The following is a 22065-nucleotide window of genomic DNA, read 5'->3' on the forward strand; positions in this document are numbered from 1 at the left end:
GTGTAGCAGACAGCATACAGCCAGCATGATGGCTGCTCAGCGGTTTAGAGAAGTTGTAGATTGTATATTAAGTTGTTTACAATCCATCTTGGTATTTCCCTCCTCATTTGACCCGTTTTCTTCAGCGCAGAAATTATGATTTTGTGAAAATAAGGTTCTTATTTTATTTAGTGTGGTTGTTTAATGCACTTTTTTACAAGCAATATCTGCTAAAAAAAATATGCCAGAGAAGAGAGCCAGCAAGAAAAGCAAAGAGAGAGAGATGCACTTGAAGTGAAAGCAGAAAAACTGAGAGAGGGAGTAACGTCTAGGTCAGGGTGCCCTGACTCTGTCAGTGCAGCTGATTTTATATTACGCTGTCTGGACAGATTCCATCCACCGCTAACCACTGCTGAAGTGTGTGTGGACCTGTATGTGTTTCTGTGGGAGTAGACGTGTGTCTGAATTTTATGTGTGTTCACCAGTGCGTGAGTGCAAATGTGTCTGACTGAATGACTTGACAGTATTAAGCAGCACATCTGATCTTGCTGTCAGAGGGCTCTGGGTGTATTCTTTCTTTTACTTCCAAAGTGTAACTTACAGCTTTAGTATAGACTCAGGTTTTGAGTCGCACTTTTTGTCAGAAACAAACCTTTGTCAGTGCATGACATTAACACACCTTGTTTGTTAATGGAGAATTTATTTAATTTTCAATCCGGACTTTAAATCCACTGACACAGATAAGTTATTTTGGTGAATGTGGCAATAAATGTGATTATGATTATGAGTCAGATTTTATGGGAAATTTTACAATAACCATGGTAGCATCATTGTGTTTATTGTTTTCTTCTAAAACTGGCACTGCTTCAATAGTACAATTCTGGCTAATGGAAAGACTGCTAACTCTGTATTTACAGTCACTGAGGGCAAGAAGCATGAGTTTCAGATAAGATTGTAAATACAAACAAAAGCTTCCATCAGCTGGCAGATTTATTATCAGTTACTAAGGCAAAGGTACTTTATGTTAGCAGGACACCAATGGGGAACTCTTATGCAGGCCAGCTGCGGACCACGCGGTTTGAGGAGGTCCTCCATAACTCTATTGAGGCATCGCTGAGGTCCAACACCGTCATCCCTCGACCTGTCTTCTCACAGCTGTACCTTGAATCGGAGCAGCTGGTGACGCATGATGGTGGGTTCCGCTGAAAGATTAGATAAAAATTTGCCTTTTCAATCCAGTTTCGACCACATCCCGTATTTTTCTTGCCGCTTATATCCACCCTTCAAACATGTGACTCCAACAGGCCGTACTGAGAACGATGATGAAGACGATGAAGAAGGCTCGGAGTCTAACAGCCCTCCAACGCCCTACCGGATGAAGCCCCCACCTGATGGAAGCTGCACTACTGATGGTCTGTCCTCATACACATGTACAGTACATGGAGTTGTCCAATGGATGTTGGAACAGACACACTTAGCAGGAGGCTTAGTTTTCTGTACTTGTGTCAGATCATTTTGTAGAAATAACTGCTCTGTCTTTTCCTCCACACAGGCTTCTGCCAGGCAGGCAGGGACTTGCGTCTGTCTTCGCTTGCATCCGATGCCTTGGATGTTCCCCCTGGGTTCATGTTAGTTGGGGTGAAGTCCCCTTCCAACCCTGAGAACCTGCTGGTGTGTGCCGTGGATCGCCGCTTCCTGCCAGACGAACAGGGTCACAACGCACTGCTGGGTGAGGCTGGAGGCTTGCAGAAGGAAATAACATTTATTTTTGATGAAAAACACGTTAAAATGTCAGCTTTGAGAGATTCCAAGTGTATTTATGATATTATCCAGTTCCACGACTAACTGTACGGCCGCATAAAACACTTTATGTTGTACAAGTAATTGTAAATCTTTATGTGTGTATGCTCCAGGCTTCTCAGGAAACTGTATTGGCTGTGGCGAGAAAGGTTTCCGCTATTTCACGGAGTTCTCACACCACATTAACCTGAAGCTCAGCACACAGCCCAAGAAACAGAAGCACTTGAAGTACCATCTGTACCGAAACAACCAGGGCACGCTGGTCAAAGGGGCTCCCATCTGCTGGAGGGGAAATGGTAAGAGAGGATAAATTTGTTACTGTGCACTTGGCAGCTGAAATGATTTCACAGATTTTAGTGAGTGGAGTTAAAAAGCAGGCAGTGACTTTCTGCACTGTATGACCATGTTGTACATGAACAGATTCAGACTGGTTATGCACAGTGAGTTAGAGCGCCGCCTACCGATCCTCTCTTTATCCACTGCGGCCTCTACATGAAACAGGTTTCATAGACGGCATAACACAGAACAGCTGGCAAACAAAGAGCATTGTGCGGAACATGGTTAAAAAACTTACAGGCTGTACTCACAGTACACAAAGTGTACTTTCGTTAACAAACTGTCCTCACTGTCTCTTCACAAACCAGCAACACCTGGAGTTAATTACCCTTGACTTCCTTGGCTACAACCTACAGTTTACAGGCTTCTGTTCTGTTTTTTTATGATACACTGCCCATCCAAAAAAAAAAAAAATCGCACACTCTAATATTTCATTGGTCCGCCTTCAGCTTTGCAACACACATTCCCTGTGGCATTATTATGATAAGTGTCTGCAATATCACACGATTTATTTCCATTTAGTGTTATTACTTTTTCCACCAAGATCCTGTATTAATGATGGGAGAGTCTGACCACTATGCTAAGCCTCCTCCAGCACATCCCAAAGATTCTCAGTGGGGTTAAAGTCTGGACTCTGTGGAGGCCAAACCATGTGTGAAAATGATGTCTGATGCTCCCTGAACCACTCTTTCACTATATGAGCACCTTGAACCTGGCATTGTCATCTTGGAATATGCCCATACTATCAGGGAAGAAAAAATAGCCTGGTCATTCAGTATATTCAGGTAGTCAGCTGACCCCATCCTTTGGACATAGTTGCTGAACCTGGAACTGAGCAACTGCAGCAACCCCAGATCATAGCACTTCCCCCACAGGCTGGTACAGTAAACACTAGACATGAGGGGGGCATCACTTCATCTGCCTCTCTTCTTACCCTGATGCCCCGTCACTCTGGAACAGGGTAAATCTCGACTCATCAGACCACATGACCTTCTCACATTGTTCCAGAGTCCAGTCTTTATGCTTCCTAGCAAACTGAAGGCAAATTGAATGCTCCCTGTTAGCCTCACTGATTAGTGGTTTTCTTAAGTCTACACAGTTGTTCAGTCCCAAACCCTTGAGTTCCCTTCTCATTGTACATGTGGAAATGATCTTACTTTCACTACTAAACATAGCCCTGAGTTCTACTGTTGTTTTTCTTTGATTTGATTTCACCAAACATTGCAAGTTATCGCCAGTCACGATCAATAAGGATTTTTCTGACCACATTTCTTCCTTGAAGACCATGGTTCTCCACTATCCTTCCAGTTTTTAATAATATGTTGGACAGTTCTTATCCCAATTTTAGTAGTTTCTGCTTCAGTCTTCTTGGGTCTGGGGTTAAATAACTTGTTGAAAACTGAAAACTGAAAGATCGTCTGTGCAGTATTTACCCAATAGGAGGCTTGTAGCTATTTGATTAGTTAAATCCATGTGGTGACTTTTTTTTTTTCAGACAGTGTGTAACACTCCATAGTGTAAATGCAGACCAGTGTATGTTTCTATGTGTAAAGACAATCAAAGACCAAGAGGGCAAAAGCATCACTAAACAGAGTTTTGGACTTTTGATTGGACTGTAATTGTGGAATTGTCACTTCCGGAGATTGTGATAACAAGGTGTGAATAGAAGTCGTACACAGGTTAATGGCCAGTTATCCACTTAAAAATCAGTCAGTATTAACATGGTGTTATTCCGCTGAGAAAACACCTATCGCCACCTAGTGTGGAGTCAGTTATTCGATTGACTGTATTCAGAGAGTCGAATTTCTAGCATAGCTCGATTAAGCTCTGCATGTAAACGCATTGAGTGTTGTCCCCTCGAAGCCATGCTGATGGATTACCAATACAGTGGAGAATGCTAAATTATCAGTGTGTCTATGTATATTGTGTTAGTCCCAAATAAAAGTCATACAGCTATTATAAGAGCTAAAGAAATGTGGCCTCTAGTGTGGTCAGGAAGTAGGTCAGTGAATGAATGTAACATATGTTGATCCAGTTTGTGTCAGGGCTCCTTGAAATTGGATTTTACACACATTGGAGGCTGCAAATGAACAAATTTGCCACCTTAACACATTACTGCCTGAATTTAGTGAAAAAGAAGGCCTCGGTACATGCATGCATGTTTGAAAATATCAGGCGTTATTACCATGAATGGAACAAAGCAGAAGCTTCAGTCCTGTGTTGACAGAGAAAACTGACCTGTGTTGATCGTGAAGTTACGAGTGTACCAGTGTGACCAGATGTACTGAAAGTAAAGCCTCGGGGACAAGTGAAAGGTGAAGCTAAAGAGTGTAGACAGAGGCCACAGCCTGGAGCTAACCCATTAGACTGTAATGGTGAGAAAAGACAGCGCCTAGTGGAAAAGGCCTGTTCTTAATGGACGCTAACACCGTAGATATGGTGGCTTCCCAATATGTTTATCCCAAATTCATCAATTTGTGAAACTTAAGAGTTTAATACAAAATACATTGTGTCAGACCGTGATTCTACATCACGGTCTGACACACACCAACACACAAGTCTGCAAGTGATAAGTCATTACAATAACATAGGTACTGTTTTTTTGTCTGTTTCTGGTGTGGTTCAGATGGCAGGATTACACAGATGGGGTCCAGCGTCTCAGAAGGCCACTTGACATCAGACGAACAGACACCATCCTTAACAGCGACGCAGCCATCACACACACCTGGCAGCTACACAGGTAACAGAATCTATACATGTCAACCCACTTAAATTTGTCAATTAATCGGCAAAAGCCTTGTTGTCATGAAAAGAGATTTAATTTCATGGTTTCAAAGTGACAGTTGTGGACAGTCTCTGTTTTGCTGTAACGATCATAGAAAATAGCTCTCATGACTGTTGCTATTAAACCATTCCTGTCTTGTGTATCTGGATGTTCCAGGGCCACATGTGGAGCCACAAACAGCTGACATTCCCCACACGCTTATAAATGGCAGCCATGCTGTTTCCTCCATTTCCCAGCAGCCTTTAAACCAGTCGGGGCCTGGCAGACCTTCAGCTACAGGTAGAGATCGTGCACACTGGTGACTTCAGCTCTTCATTCCCACTCACATCCACAGGGATGTGCAGTAATGTGAACAGTTATCCACCTTACGTGGTTCATGTGATCTATTGGGACACATATTTTCACTTACGATAAGCCAGGATTCATGTGTTTCGATAAGGTTGCAAAACTACTTTGGATACAAATATAAACCATATGTAACTGTAAAGAATGAGAGGCAGAATAATTAAGTGCATGTGCCTGGATCTACAATAATGTCGTTCTTGATTTTGTGGAGCATCATCATACAAATGAGAAACCTGAGTCCCTCTCAGAAAATACACAGAAGAGCCTGTTCCACCCTCTTGAGACAGCGCTGTTGTCATTTTTGCGTATTTCAGGGACATAATTGAGAATTACATAAAAAGTTTTATTATTTAGAAATCTTATAATAGGTTTGTGAACACCCAACTTATTTCTTACCTTTATCTGACTTCTGGCTTCTGTGCACATGGTCACTTTGTGTCTGTTGTCACTGAGCCCCTCCCCTGGGGTTCTTCACACCTCTGAAAGGCTCCTGCCACCAGCAGTCTAAACAGTGTGTGTGTGTGCTGTGTGTGTGTGTGTGTGAGTGTGTCTGTTCTAACACCCATGCTATACGGGAGCCAGCCAGCTGCATTGTGTGTTGGGGTGGGGGGGTTGTCTTTTGTTTCCCCTGCTTTCATTTGTCAACACTTCGGGTACTAAACCTCTACCTCCTTCTTTTCTCTTCTGTCTGTTTCTCTGTCTTTCTCCCTCCCTCAGTCTGTCACGTCTATAAACCAGGGTTGTAAAATTCCCTCTCTGTCTCATCTTTTTTTCTTTCCCTTGCTTTCTCTCTGAATGGAAAGCTTCCTTCCTGTCAGTGGTGTTTTTTTCATGGCCCCATTTAACAAGCAGGCCTTTTATGTGAATCCCTTATTACTGCATTTCAACAGAAACTCGAGAGGAAGAGACGGGTTAACGCATGACTAAAATACAACTGTTTTCCATGAAGTCCGGCCTCAAACATTTTCCTGTGTTTGATTTGTGTGATTATAATGAGAAAACAGACTTAAAAATGTTATAGGAAATGGAATGAAATGAAGTAATAAAAATGTGACACTGGAAAAAAAAAAAAACAGAAAAGTGAAATAAATAAATCTAAGTAGTTCATGCGATTTTGTACTTGTTATATATAGAAATCCTTAAGTTTTTAAGCTAGTGTGACATGCAATTTTGCTATTTATCATCCAGGGCCCCATGCAAATGCTGGACCACCAAAAAAGAGGCACAAAGGCTGGTCTCCTGAATCATCTGCCAACAGCATGACCGAGAGCAATGCGAAGACACCACCATCTTCATTAGCCATATCCACGTTAGCAGTATCCTCTGTCATCACAAATGGAACCAGACCAGGTACAAACCGAAGACTAGACTTTCTGCGAGTTAATGCAAATGATAAAAGGAGAAACATATGTGGTGATTTTGTGTGATGTTTGCGTATTTTAAAAGTAAAAGTATTTCTCTGCTCGTTTGCCGACCACATTCAGAGACCTCAGCCCTGCAGAGTTCATCGCAAGGGTCCTTAGCCGCAGTTTCTCCCCCAGGGCTGCCTGTAACTGTGCCTGATCAGCTGCTACATACCTGCAGACTACAACCTGTCATATTCAAAGGTTAGAACATCAATTGTTTTAGTGATATGAAAACAAAACGCTTCTTTTTTGAGGCTTTTCATTAATTGTTTTTTTTTTTTTCCACTCACCTGAACTCTCTCGGGCAGGTGACTTTTCAGTCACTCCCCAACAGATGGCTATTTTAGCGTTCCTCTCCTCCCAGGTTAGAGGTCAGCCAACACCCGAGGGTGTTTCTCAGCCTTTTAGTCCCTTTACCCTTTTTAACCCCTTTGTGTTACTTCTCAGCTCGTCCTTATGTTTTTGTCTCATTTCTCATTACCTATTTGCCCTTTACGTCGCCAATCATTTTCACATTTCCTGAGTTTTTTGGACTTCTTTGTGTCTTCAGTTACATTTTTCCCACCCCCTCAATTATCCTGGTCTCCTTTGAGAATAGGCAAAACTGCATTTTCCCATCACCGGATCCTGAACAACTACTGGTCTCTATTTGGGTTTGTTGCTGTGTAATGACTTCACCACATTACCTCAACAAGCAGATACAGATAATATATATGTATAGCTACATGCTTTTGTCTAAGGGGAACATATATTTTATGGGGACATGCAGAAGGAACAGTCTTCAAGTTGTTGGCCCAGTGAGTTGAACCCCAGTCCAAGTTATTCTCTGTCATCTCTACATGTTTTGTCTGTGCATCTCTTACTTACACAGGCCACGGTCCTCTTCCTCAGCTGACTGGCAACGTGAGTGAAGTGCTCATCAGCTCTCTGCTCCAGAGTTGTTACCTGAGCTCGCAAACACTCCCCAGAGTGTATCAGCATTATGGTCCGTCTCCCATCCAGCCCCTGTCCACTGAGATGCAGATTCTACTCACCGTCTACTACCTGGTTCAGCTAGGTCAGTGCCTGCGTTCATATTCAATGAAACTCATGTGTTTTGATTGTAATAATGTTAAGTTTTGTTTGTCTTGTCTTTGTCTTTTTTTTGTTATCCAAAGGCCCTGACCAAGTGCCTCTGATTGAAGACTTGGAGCAAATATTCATGCGGTCATGGAGGGAGTCCCATCTCAGTGAGATCCGACAGTACCAGCAGCCTCAAACACCTGGAGCACAAGGGAGGCACTATGGCATAGAGGTCTGTCATGACAAATAATAATAATATAAAAATATAAATGAACAAGTAAACAATAGATACTTCATATTTTTCAGCCCAACCTTTATAGAATCACATAAAGTGTTTTTTGCTTTTTGCACGTATTAGAGTCAAGTGTCAGTACCCTTCTTCATTCATCATTTTCAGAACAAATGCTAATGACAAGGCAAAATATGGCTGAATAAATTCTTATTTTTTGCTGTGTCCCCAGACTCTCTCCGCTCTGCCTGGTCTTCCCCATCATCTCCCTGTACCTCCCCATAGCCAGCAGCCCCTCACCCCCAGCCAGCTGCCTTGGCTGGCCCAACTGGCTGCATCGTCCTGTGGAGAGGGCGTGATAGTGGTAGGGGAGGAAGTTGGATCTTTGTCTCAAGGCCTCCAGCAAACGTTCAGCCGGTTAATGGATGGGCGTCTTGAAAAGACCAACTATGTCGTCATTATCGTCACTGCACCGGGACAGGAAACACACTCCTGTGTGGTAGTTACAGGTGGGGCATTCAGTCAGTGTCAGGCTGCAGTGGACGTGTCCTGGGAATGTAAATAAAGATTTGAAAGGTTTTAATTGTGTCCTTACTGGCATGCTTGCGTTGCAGGAAAACACCAGTGTCGTGCCTTGGCTGAGAGTATGTTCTCTCCCAGCGAGGGTCTGAAAGAAATCAACCACCAGCTCTCCACTGGTGTTGCCCAGGAACTCATTCACTATTGCAACTCCCTCGGTCAAGGTGTGTTTGACTTTCCCTGCTATGTTTATGTGGCATGTTAATGTGCGTTTTAATCTACTGACACATTTTTGGCTTTTCATTTCTCAGACGGTGACATGGATTCCCTTCTGGACAGTGCCAGCGTGGACAGCAATGAGCCATCTCCCTTTACCAGCAGCCAGGAATCAGCTGAAGAGAAGAGCCTTAAAAACACATACAGTCCAAAAGATTCACACACACAGTGTTCAAAAGACTCACTCAGCCCTAAAGAGACAGTTTCGAGTCCCAAAGAAACCTGTTCAGGTAAGATTTACATGGGTTGATGTATATGTGTTAATATGCATTTCCTCCTTTACACAAATGTAAAAAAAAAATCCACAAAAATGTAAAATAGAGCATGGGTAAAACGATTAATGGTAAAGATCACGCAGCTTTTTTTTAAAAAATATGTTAATGCTTGGATTATCTTTCCTTTTCTACATTTTCTCCCTTGTTTCTAATTTTGCATATAAACACTCACAGCAAAACAGGACGATCATTATGTTCATGGAAATCTTTGTTGGAGTATGATGTGCATTTGTGTTTGTATGTGTGTAGAGTACTCCGTAGAATGGCGTGAGGTTCGTCCCATCCAGCTGGCAGTGGCTAGAAAGCTGCTGTCCCATGTTTGTGCTATAGCGGACTCCAGCACGCAGAACCTGGACCTTGGCTCCTTCGACAGAGTCAGCTTCCTCATCCTTGTCCCGCCCTCCGAGGTCACATTTCAGCAGACTGTACTCCACCTCTGGAGTTCTGGTTAGTCACACAGATTATTCTCAGCAGTTGTGTTCTGCTTTACTCCGTAGTCAGGAACCAGAAAAGGAGATCTTTAAATGGAGACATGACAAATAGTAAAAGAGAGTGTGTGTGTGTGTGTGTGTGTGTGTGTGTGTGTGTATAATACATGGTGTGTTTTTGTGACCTGTCCTGCTCTTTGTCTTTGTATGTGTCAGGTGTTCTCCAGGAGCTTGGTAGTTTAGACCAGGAGTGTGTCGCACCCCGAGAGGCCGAGCGTTATGTGGTCAAGATGGACCAGACTGCCCAGGCGCGAATTGATAACCTGATCCGGGAAGCCCACAGCAACTCCTACACACTCCACATCCTGGTCCATGACCACGCCCACTGGGATATTAGCAGGTGTGTGTGGGGAGAAAAATACGTTTGGTTAATTCCTCTATTTGTTTGCATTCAGTCATTGTGACACCACGGTACCACGAGAGCAAAGTAATCAGTGTGTTTTCTGGCCCTCAGTGCTTCCTACAGCAGCTCAGATGGAGGTTTGGGTCTGGTGGACCAACTGCTAAACTCCCGACAGGTCAGAGATGCCGCAAACATCCTGATTCTCCACGTCACCTCGTTCCCGTTTGCTCTTCAGACGCAGTGCACCCGCATCAGCCCCTACAACGAGATCCACTGGCCGTCTGCGTTCAGTAATGTAAGGCTCTGTGCGACAGGTGTTATCTCTTAGTGTGGCATACTGTAGCCGCACATATTCAGACAAATAACTGACTGTGTGTGTTCGTGTATGTAGGATGTGGACCTCTATCATGAAAGGATGCGGTACTTTGGTGTGTCAGAGCTTTTAGAGTCGACTCGTTCAGGGAGCAGCCTGCCTCTAATGCGTTATGATTCCTCTTTTGAAAGCATGGCATCTGCCCTGGAGGACAGGTAATGCACTCAAATGTTCTTAATCCACATAAACAACTTATGCTTAAGACTCCTTTACAATTTTAATTTCTCCTTGCTTCCAGATTTCCAAAGCTGCACAGTGCTGTGATCCGGACTACAGTTTTGATCCACCACTACTGTGTAGCTCTGATGGCTGTGTCGGGCAGAATCAGCGGTTCCCACAATCTCCACAAACACACCTCTGTGGAAACCATGGAAATCGTCCAGTCTCTGCTCACTGCTGCTCAGCAATGTCCAAACCACCATGGTCACATGGTTCTGCTGCGGATCCCCTCTTTGGCTCTGGCAGCGTGGGCCCACCGACGGCTTTCCAGAGTGAGGAGGCAGCTGGGTCTGGAGGAGAGTTTCGAAATCATACTTGGGAATCCCAACCAAGCACTGAATATCGGACCGACCTTCACTGATCAGATCAAGGTGGAGCAGTAGTTAATAGTGATCAGTTTCATCAAGTGGAGGATAAATTGATATATATATATATATATATATGTATAGATTGAAAAACTCACAAGTAAAATGTATGAACATTGTATGTTTTCTGTTCCTGTGTTTGCGTGTCCTGCAGACATGGTTGAAGATCCAGGATGCTGACTGGGTTCCTCGTACCTACTTGGAGCTGGAGGCCCTGCCCTGCATCCTGATCCTATCAGGGGCTGAGCCACTGGGAGAATCACTGCCCAGGTGCACACGCTGAGTTTTGACAATAAATCCTTGACTTGGTGAACTGTAGTTTAAGGTGCCTTACATGTGTAGTTTTGCACTGGTTGACATAAATATTTAAACCATAGTTTCTTGCAGGAAAGCGAAACCAAAGAAAAAAAAAAGTAATATATATGTCATTCTAATAAGTGAATTTGTTCTATCTACAGGTCACTAAAATACTGTGACCTTCGAGTGATAAGCTGCTCCTACCTGCAGCGGACCACTCTTGAACAAGAGCTGGGACTGGCTGCTTATCTAGTGAAGGCGGAGTCACGGCCCCCACACAACCCCGGACCAGGAAGTGATCTTCTCGAAAGCGATGCTGAAAAACTAAGCAGCACTGACAATGAGGAGGAGGATGGACAAGAGAACGGTGAGATGAAGCACGTGTAACTAAGTTGTGAAATATTAATAGAAAAACAAAAATGTTAATTTCAGCTGGTTTGGTCAGTAATTAAAAAAAAATATCTTGGTCTCGTTGTTTCCAGGAGACTCCCCCCTCTCATCCAGTCAGCCTCTCCAGTCTTGCCCAGACAGCGCTGCGTTGGATCCCTTCCCTGCTCAAAGCACCCCCTCTCCAAATGTCCAGAAAGGGACAGTGGAAACCACACAGTCTCCGTCACAATCACAGACTCAGCATCAGCCCCAGCCCTCATCTCAGTCTTTCCCATATCCTCAAACAGCACCGCACCACCCAACTCAACCTCTTCAAAGTTATTCCCACACCCTACCCCCCAGTCAAAGTCAGCCATTATCTCAAACTAATTATCTGCCTCACACTCAAGCCCCCCCTCAGCAGCAGTCCCTTTCCCAGATGCAAACCCTCCACCACCAGTCTCAACCACCCCCCCCTTCCCAGTCTTGTCGGCAGCACTCCAAATCAACATCCTCTGGTTCCTTGTCCCCACGAGCCTCTTCTCCACATCAGAGCTGCTCCTGGGCGCGAGGCGTGAGTCGTCCGCCCTCTGTGCTCCTCCCCCATGCCCTCTACGACATCATCACAGCCAGTGACAGCAGCGGGCTTCCACGATGTACTTCATTCCTGCCGCATATGTCTGTCGCGTGGGCAAGCAGCTTCAGGTAGAACAAACATTTATTATCTTACACCAGTGTGAATGTTTGATCTGTATAATATATGAACTTGTAACCTTCTATCCTGTATTTTGTGGAGATACAACACAATCCTGAGAAAAACTGAAGACACTTGATGCACGTAATCATGAACTCTCTCATTTTTACTCAGACCTTTGCTGAGTAAAATGATGACATGTACGGAGCAGTCGCTCTATTATCGCCAGTGGACTGTCCCTTGCTCATACCACATGGACAGCAGCAATCGCACTGAAGGACGAAGTGACAACTTTCACCCTCGCAGGTTGCTGCTCAGTGGACCTCCACAGGTATTTTCTGTCTTTGATTCAAACTTAAACTGATATTGTTCATGTATATATATTTATTTTTTCATTGTTTTTTCCAGGTGGGTAAGACAGGAGCTTACCTGCACTTCCTGGGTATTCTGTCTCGCATGTTGATCCGACTGATGGAGGTGGACATCTACGATGAAGAAGACATCAACTACAGTCAGTATATGCATCAGAAACCACCAATCCTTACGTACTACTTGTAAAAGAGTATATGTTCTGCTGTCGTCTTCTACCAACCCTGCTATGTATATACTTGAAACGTGTTGTTTATTTAGGTGCCCAGGTGGAGGGAGTGCAGTACCATCCACCCAATGCTACCTGGCCCAACCCAGACATTATGAGGACGCTGCCATTTGACTACACCATCCACGACCCCAAATATGATGATATCAGCTCAGTGTATTGTCCTGCATATAAACCCAGTGCTGAGGGTAAGCACAGCCTCAAAAACACACAGTAGCCACAGTCACAGCTACTTTGTATATTTCTTTAGAGGTTACCTGTGTTGTGTGTTTTTCTTTAGTCTTAATGTGTTCCTGCCTATATTGTCTTCTCAAGGAACTCCCGCTCGGCAGGAGGACGTGTACATACGTCGGCGGACTTCTAGGATTAAGCTTTCCAAGTATGCAGCCTACAACACGTATCATCACTGCGAACAGTGTCATCAGTACTTGGGCTTCAATCCTAGATACCAGGTCAGCATAACACACGGCAGGCACACCTCATGAGAGGTGACACTTCTTTCAGAATGTAAACGTGACGTTCATCTCTGCTCATAATTCAGATGTATGAGTCGACGCTGCATGCCTTCACGTTCACCCATCTACTGCTTGGTGAAGATATCCAGCTCTACTTCATCATCCCAAAGTCCAAGGAGCACTACTTTAGCTTCAGCCAGCCAGGAGGACAGCTGGAGAGCATGCGTCTTCCTCTGACTTCTGACTGGGTATGTCTTTTTACTCTGTCTGAAGTTCAACCATGTTTGCATTTTTCTGTATCAGCAGTTGATTCTGTGGATCATGTCAAGCCAGATCCCAGTGTAAGTATGACATGCAGGGTTAGACCGAGTGCAACACCTTTATTGGTCCACTAGGTGGCGTAGGTTGACAGACTGTGTCAAAATAGCAGCTTTTATTTATTTATATTGAAAAATATGTGCAAAGAAGATTCCTGTTTGACAAGATGTTATTCAGAATAACTTGGAGGGAAAGTGTAGAAGAATGTCATGCCACAATAAACGTAGCTTTAAGCTGTTATTTAGTTTTTTTTTTTTTTTTACTTTTACAGAGCCCAGACTGCATCAAGAGTCCAATCTTCACCCCGACCACTGGTCGTCACGAGCATGGTCTGTTTAACCTGTACCATGCTATGGATGGAGCCTCACATCTCCATATCCTTGTGGTCAAAGAGTATGAGATGGCTGTCTACAAAAAGTACTGGCCCAACCACATCATGCTGGTGCTGCCCACTGTCTTCAACGGGGCTGGGATAGGTATGTACACAGGGTAGAACCTTAAATTCATGATCCCTTAAATAAATGCTTTTAAACTGTCATATGGGGGTTAAGAATCAGGATCGTGTGTGTGTTTTTTTTTTTTTTAAATACCACCCTAATAAGAACTTGATGATCGTACAGGTGCAGCCCACTTCCTGATCAAAGAGCTTTCATATCACAACTTGGAGCTGGAACGCAGCCGGCGTTTGGAGGGAGGAGGCCCAGCGGGTGACGTCTGGCCCTTTATTATCCTGGCTGATGACTCCTGTGTTATGTGGAACGCTGTGGACCTCAACGCACGCAAGTACATACTGACAATTAATTTACATTATATAAGTTCACTGTGCGTGAAGGAGAAGAGAAGGGAGAATATGTTACATTGTCGGTTTACGAGTTGGGATTAACATAGCTGGTCTTTGATTTCTGTTGTCGTCAGTGGTCCAGTGGAGCACGCCGTGTCTCTGAAACAGGTCTTACAGCACATGGAGGCCTGTCCTGACCTAGCCCACTATGGTCTGTGCGGCATCAGGAAGTGGAGCAGCCGTGGAATCACAGGTCAGGAGCCACAATGTCAGACAATTTCACTGAATTACTTGATTTGTTTATATTCATTTTTTTCTTTTATTCGATATAATATACAGCCTCAAAAATATGCTTTAAATTTCAGTTTGTTGTGTCTTTATCAGATAGGAAATTGTGTGCATTTTTACACCTAATAAATCAGGTCCACATCACACACATGTAGACATGTGTGTGATGTATAATGCAAACAAGCATCCCTGGCCCTTGTGTGAAATGACGCTGTAGTTGCTCTTTGTTTTTGTTGAATCAGATAATAAATATCGGGAGCCCTTCTCCCGAGGTCTCCTTCATGACTTCCTCCTCCTCAACGTCGACCGGAGCCAGAACATCCAGTACGACCAAAACCGCTTCACCTGCCACGACGTGGACTTCACCCTGAGGCTGCACAGTGCCGGGCTGCTCGTCTGCAGGTTCAACGGCTTCAGCGTCATGAAGAAGCAAATCGCCATAGGAGGATACAGAACATTCATTATCAAGACCAAGGTACATGCTGAAGATTTTTATTGTGGTGTTTCTTTTTCCTCCACATCCTCCACAATGAAAGCGTCCAGGATGCTGACACTGTTTGCTAATATTGTTGATGCAATAGATTGTGTTGTTTACTGTGTAAGACGTACTGAAAGATAATAATTCTTTCATAACTGCAAGTACTTCAATAAAACCAACACTGTATTCTTCAGTTGTTGCAGAAAGTGAGCCGCCTGACTGAAGCCTTTGGGATTAATTGATAATCTCTATCTTCTCCAGATGACAGATGTTCCCACCTCAGTGGGGCCCTCACAATACATCTGTGCCCCAGACAGCAAGCACCTTTTCTTGGCTACACCAGCTCAGCTCCTCCTGGAAAAATACCTCCAACACACCAGCCAGAAGCTGTTTCCACTCAGCACCAAGAACTACACACACCCTGTGTTGTCTGTGGACTGTTACCTCAACCTGGGACCAGAGGTAGGGTGGATGCAGTTAACCTTTGAGCACAAGTATAAATCCCTGCATACTGTGAATGTGAATATTCCCTCTGGATAAATAAACTATCTGTGTATCCGTTCCTTCCTTCCCTCCACAGGTGACGGTGTGTTTTGTGAGTTCTAGACCTCATTCCGTCAACATCAGTACCACAGGGTTGTTGTTCAGTGGCCTTCTCCTCTGCTTTGCCGATGCCTTCGTGACTCCTGGGTTCCTCAAGAAATTCAGCTTTCTTAAAGGTATAGCAGGAGACCAATATCAGACAATACTCATCTGTGTTACAGGTGAACCGTACACAGTGTTTAAAGGGGAGCTGAAACGTGCTCCAGGATTTTAAGACTTTATTCTGAATTTTTAAATATCCTATTTGTAGCATATCTTGAAAACAAAAAAATAACAACATTGTCGTTCTGTGTTCAAGTGATTTAAAGCCATACTGTGTAAGTGCAACGTCACTTATTCAATTCTGACTGAACACCTCGGATTGCATATCATCTGTTTCCCCATATGTCATGTCTGTATCTTTGTTGTTGACGGAAAAAAAGCCAAAAATGGTCTTGATAAATAAGACACTCTCGTTGAGAATGGGTAAACAGAACAAGACTGTACACTGAATGTGCTACCTCCTCTCTGCCTGGCTGTAGGTGCGACTCTGTGTGTCATCAGTGCAGATCGGAGCTCCCTGAGGCAGACGGTGGGCAGGCTGGAGCTGGAGGAGGAGTGGAGGTTCAGGCTCAGCGACGAATTTCAGACAGCCAACGCCAAAGAAGACCGACCGCTCTTCTTCCTGACTGGAAAGCATATATGACTGAAGCAGGGGTACGCAGTGAGCTGAAGAGTCGCAGCCAGGCCTGGAATCACTTTAACTGCCAAAGACAGCATTGTGTTTATTTGTGGCATGACAGTCCGCACTAACCTATGAAAAGAAAGAGGAAACTTTGACTGTTACCTATCACACACTCGAATAAGATTGGACCTCACGGGAAATTCTGGTTTAAAAAAAAAAAAAAGGAAATTTTGAAACCATGAAACGTGTTTCGTAAACACCCACTGTCTAACTGTGTGTTTGTGAGGATAAAATGTTGAAAGGAATCATCTTGTACGGACAATAAGTACAGATTTAATCAAAAAGGAAATGAACTCGATGCTTTTTTACCCATTAAGGAAACTTGCTAGACTTCCAAATACTAGTTTTGGATTCCTTGTTTTTGTGCATGCAGATTTAGTCATTTAGAATTTCTTACCGCGATATCTGAGCGTTTAGACTTAAATGCTGGTGCACGTGACACGAGAACCTTTACAAAAAAGGGTGGACACAATCACTTGTGTGCAATGGTAGCTGATTATTAGCAACATTTTTATAGGGAGACTTTTGTAGAGGTTTGTTTTGCATGTGTGTTTTTATGTCTAAAGTATTTTGATTATTGTATTTTTGTCATATTTCTGTTATGTATAAAAAGTACTTATTTCACAGCGTGTGCAAGAAAAAATAACTGCGGAGCTGTTTATCTGTTTGGGATTGTAGAACATTTTTATGTGTTATGCTTGTAAGGCTGTACGATGATTCTGGTTTTTACCTGTCGGAGAAATCTACTGTGTACTGACGGCATGTCGCAGATTCGTATGCCTTTAATTGTATAAATGTACAGACATTTTACTTATCTTGTGTTTGTTTGAATGCCTCTCTGAAAAAGTGCACAAAAAGGGACATTGTCCCAATAAATAAGACCCGTGTGCTGCTGCACCTGAGTGCTCAGGAGATATTTGAGACTCCAAAGTGGACACTGATCCTACTCTTAGCCTGCTAGCTAGCTAAGTAGTATCACAAGGACAGGGAGTCAAGTGGTGAACTACACTTCGATGACAGCTGCCGTCAAATACTCACGTGGAAGTTCTGTCTATGTGTGTGCGATGCAACTTGAACTCAGGACACGTTTAATGATGTGTTTTTTTTTTCTTTTTTTAATTCTTATTTCTGGATGAGTACAAGCTCAACCAAAACATAAACAGAAAGACACGTTTGAAGCCTTTCAAGAGAAATGCTACCAGGAAATATGTGGAATTTATTACGACACGTGGCATCAAGCCAGCACCTGAAGCAGCAGCAGGAGGAGAGTATGAACCCTCTCAGCTTTCTTCTAAGTACTCAGAACAACATTTGTTGATAAATTTAGTCTAATACACTCACTGCTCAAGCAATATCTGCTCACTCAAAAACAGTCCCCCACATTTAAGACTCTGGGGACTCACCCAGAACTATCCACAAGAGCTTTTCTTCCCCTGTAAGAGCTGCAGTTAACAAAGACTTTATCCTAATTTATTCCTGACTCCTTGAAACATCTTCACAACTTCAAGTCCTGAGACTCTTCACTGAAGAATCAGTAGAAGAAGAAATACACATCTACTGTGAATCATGTGGCACGGACCCATCACACACATGGAGGAAGAAGACTTCAGCAGCCACAGTGAGGATGACAGCCTCAATGACAGCTGGTCCTGGGTAACACAGCTCAAGTTGTCATACTTTTACGGATTAGCGATATAAAATTGTGTTGAGAATTATCATGCTGTATTCAGCATCATTCCGCATCAGCGTCAATCACACAATGAGTGTTCAAGATGCCTAAACTGCTAACAACCAGCAAGTGAGTAGACCTGTGCAAACGTAGGTAAAAAAAAATCTAGTGGAAATGGGGATGAAAAAAGCAACGTTTGCATGAATTCCTGTGTGAGGAATGAGCGAGAGGTGGAGAGGATTCGGGCTGACCAGCTCCTTTAGAGAACATTCATTCTGTGTTTACATTTGTCAGCGTGTTTGTGCGACGCTTTGAGAACTTAAGTCTCTGTGTGCACTACAACAGTGTCCCAGCTCATATCTCTGCGCCTGACCTCAAGCCCACAGAGGTACTTATAAAGGCATATTACACCACCACAGCCGCTGCAGCTATTACATAACAACGACAACACCATGCCTGGGCCCTGTGAGAGGTCTGTGTGCTCAGGCAACAACTCCACATTATCTCCTCTTGCATTACACCACACATGTCTCAAGTTAATGTGTGACTGTAACGTTGTGTCCCCACGGTTTGGCAACAACTCAGAAAACACGAAGACCACCACAGGATGTTGACCTGACCTCCAAATTCAGACTGTCCATTCTCTGATGAGTCACAACTGTTTTGGAGGCACACAGGGGACCTACACAATATTGATAAGGTGGTCATAATGTTATGGCTGGCCGGTGTATAGCTGTGTGTGCTCATTTATGGTGTGAAGACATAGTTTTTAGGGTCAGTTAATGACGCTGACTGCACCACTCCTCTCTTAATTAGAAATCATGATGCATATAGTTGTTTCAGCATTTGCCAGACCATGTTGTTGTTGTTCAGGTGAAAACAGGATTGCTGGGAGTGGCTTTAGTCAGACGTGTCTGTCCCTGGAAACCAAGCTAAGCAGATTTTTTTCTAAAGCCGTGTGATGTGTCTGGATTGGGGGCAGGTTCAGTAGTTCAGCTGTGGTGTGTGGCCGGGGCAGCCCTCCGATTGGCTCAAGCAGCCCATCCCTCTCAAAGATACCCCCATCTCCGTGGTGATGAAGTGAATGCATTGTTGACCTCAGAGGGAGCGCCAGAGAGAGATCAGGCCACCCCTTTCTCTACAAACCACCTTCTTCCTTCCTTCCTTCCTTCCTCTCTCTGTTCCTCTCACGTGTCTGTCAGGAGGAAACGTTGCAGGTTGATGTAGAACTTATCAGCCTGCTCAAACACAAACGCACACCCGCTGTAAACATACAGACAGACGTACGGTGCTGTGCATACATGCGGTTCATGCGGGCAGAGAAAACATTAAGTGTCACTGGGAAACAAACAGATCACGTGTCCATGCGCGTAATATTGAATGAAATTGCTGTGTATTTGTTCTGTGTTTACAGTTTTTTTCCTTCACACAAAAACGTGCATGTGTGATCTTAAGTAAGACATATATGGTAATGGTAGATAGAAAAAAGTCAGGATACAGTAATGAAATTTGACGAATACAAGATAATTATAGTAGTTTTCTTGTTATTAATGGTTTTTCAGTACAGCTATAATAGATATTATTGCTTTACTTCAAACTGTAAGCGACGTCAAGCACATGACCCTGCAGTGCCCCCACAGTGGACAGACCAGTTCCTCTCCTTCTCTGCCATATTTCCACATACAAAACCACAAATGTCTACATTCTGCAGATTCTCTGTGTATCCACTCTCCTGCTTCCATACTCTCTCTGTCTCCTCCCACTCCTCACTACAGTTTGCTACTTTTCTGCCCCCGGATGAATGATCCAGTTCTTAGAAACCCCAACACGTGCTTCCTTGTTCCCTCTGTGTCCCGCTGCTAGTTTGTGTGTGTGTGTGTGTGTGTGTGTGTGTGTGTGTGTGTTCATCTGCCACTTTGCTAAAGTGAAGGGAGTCACGTGTTCCACAGCTATGCACTGCAAAGTATGTGTGTAATGACAGCAGAATTGTATCCATAGAGTCAAGGATCACATGTTAGTTTCATGCGCGCACACACCTCATCTTGTGTGTCTGCTGAAAGGTTTTGAATAACAAACAGAAAAGGAGGCAGATAGAATGGGAGTGTAACTCGGGTGGGCTAGTTCTTAGAAATATTGAGCAACGACTAAAAGCCATGAGACCCGGCCAGAGGAGACTCTGTGGGGAGACAGACTTTTGTGTTTGTTTCTTAGAAGTGGGAACTCTGTGTCCAGACTCTAGTGTGGGGGTCATAGCATCTTACATAAACCTGCTATAATGTAATCAGATTATGGTGTCAGGACCATAAAAACAACACGAGTTGAGGAACATTCATAGTTTTCTGCCAGTCAGTAACCTTTTTTTTTTTTTTTTTTGTGGAGCATTAGTTTGTAACTTTAGCTGTTTGTTATCATGAAGGAGGTTGTTTTTCAGTCATGCCTTCAACATATACACATCACAGTTTTCACCAAATAGCGGCCAACTGCATTAACTTTAACCTTATAAATTATTTTCAAAAATGTATGCATATTTCCTTTTGGGCAGATGTTCTACCTACGTAGACGCTACCAGGACCCTGCTGCACACTATTTGGTCAACATCACAGTATCTCTGTATATACATCGATCAACCATAGTATTATGACCACCTTGTTCCAGGGTATCACACATCCTGCTGGGGATGTCTGCTGCCATCAAGGAGTGTCATTGCTATAGTGTGGGGGCGCCTGGTCTGGTCTAGATGGGTGCTACATGTCTAAGTAACATCCACGCAAAGGCCAGGTCCAAAATTTTCCCAGCAGAACATGTTATTTACGTCTCCTGTCAGTGGTGTTAAAGTTGTGTATACTGTATATAATACTTCAAAACAGCAGTATGATGAGCTGAAGTGTATGGCAGATTCATTTCCTAGAAGAATTTAACTGAGCTTATGGCCTGGCAGCTGGGAAGCTGCTTTGCTTTGCAGTGCTATGTATAAACCACAACTTGATTTTGACACAGTTTTATACTTTCTCCTGTAATGATAAAACTGATTCTATGTAACATGTAAATCAGTCATAGAAGAAAGATTTTGGTTCTTTCAAGCAGAGCCATGTTAATCGTTTCCACATGTTTCCAGACTTTATCTATAAGGTAATTGACTAGGAGCTGCTGGATGTAGTCTGCCACACAGACAGATAATCATATCAGTCTTCTCGTCTAAGTCAATGTGTATTTTTCAGAATGCTGAAAAAAAAAGAAAGAAAAGAAACCAAACCAAAACCGGAGGCCTCTGTTGTGCTACATGGCAGTAAGCTGTGGGATGTAGGTGGTGTGTCATACACAGTATGTAGAGTATCAAAACAGCCCATATAGTCTCTCACTTAGAGAACAATGCAATAGCCTAAGCATAGCTTATGGCATGCTAAAAAAACAAACAAACATCAACACTGTCCTGATCAGACTCTGAGTAGATTTTTCATTTTGACAACTGAGACGCAGTCAATTGACGGCACGAATGTAGATGACTTCAAGCTGCCTGAATGTCACTGCTATTCTTGTCTCCCCACATACTAGACTTGTACTTCTTCAGAATCGAAACGTGATCCCGCTGCTCTTCTCTTCATCACACTCAGATGTACAGTATGTATGTGTGTGTAATTTGAGATTTCTTCAGATGCTATATTAGTGTCATGCAGAGTCCCGCTATACACTTTATAGTGATGTTACAAATAACACATGTGTGTTCAACACAGACAAGGCAGACATACACAATTTCTGCTGAAGATAGATAGATAGATAGATAGATAGATAGATAGATAGATAGATAGATAGATAGATAGATAGATAGATAGATAGATAGATAGATAGATAGATAGAAACAAATAAGTCAATACAGAGAAATCAAGTGAAGCTTTCTAGTAAAGCACACTTAAAGTACTTAGCACCAGATGTATACCAGATGAGCTGTGATGCTTACGGGTAAATATGTGAAATGGCCCGATGAGTATTCTGT

At 43.4% G+C, this 22065-nt stretch overlaps 1 protein-coding gene across 1 annotated transcript; it reads left to right on the forward strand.

Annotated features, from left to right (window-relative positions):
• The first annotated feature begins 1014 nt into the window (after nucleotides 1–1014).
• greb1 (growth regulating estrogen receptor binding 1) lies at nucleotides 1015–17215 on the forward strand. The gene is made up of 33 exons (XM_047579861.1): nucleotides 1015–1171; nucleotides 1284–1391; nucleotides 1532–1708; nucleotides 1893–2075; nucleotides 4742–4855; nucleotides 5057–5179; nucleotides 6434–6595; nucleotides 6730–6852; nucleotides 7523–7708; nucleotides 7809–7945; nucleotides 8175–8451; nucleotides 8557–8685; nucleotides 8773–8967; nucleotides 9262–9459; nucleotides 9657–9840; nucleotides 9955–10138; nucleotides 10235–10371; nucleotides 10455–10806; nucleotides 10955–11070; nucleotides 11259–11464; nucleotides 11580–12171; nucleotides 12335–12491; nucleotides 12569–12671; nucleotides 12791–12946; nucleotides 13074–13210; nucleotides 13300–13461; nucleotides 13803–14007; nucleotides 14152–14314; nucleotides 14447–14565; nucleotides 14843–15075; nucleotides 15340–15540; nucleotides 15659–15797; nucleotides 16203–17215. The coding sequence occupies exons 1-33, from the start codon at nucleotides 1018–1020 to the stop codon at nucleotides 16364–16366; spliced, it is 5976 nt and encodes a 1991-aa protein (XP_047435817.1). The 5' UTR covers nucleotides 1015–1017; the 3' UTR covers nucleotides 16367–17215.
• The last annotated feature ends 4850 nt before the right edge of the window (nucleotides 17216–22065 follow it).

This window comes from Mugil cephalus, chromosome 3, assembly GCF_022458985.1.
Source record: "Mugil cephalus isolate CIBA_MC_2020 chromosome 3, CIBA_Mcephalus_1.1, whole genome shotgun sequence".
NCBI classification, from domain to species: domain Eukaryota; kingdom Metazoa; phylum Chordata; class Actinopteri; order Mugiliformes; family Mugilidae; genus Mugil; species Mugil cephalus.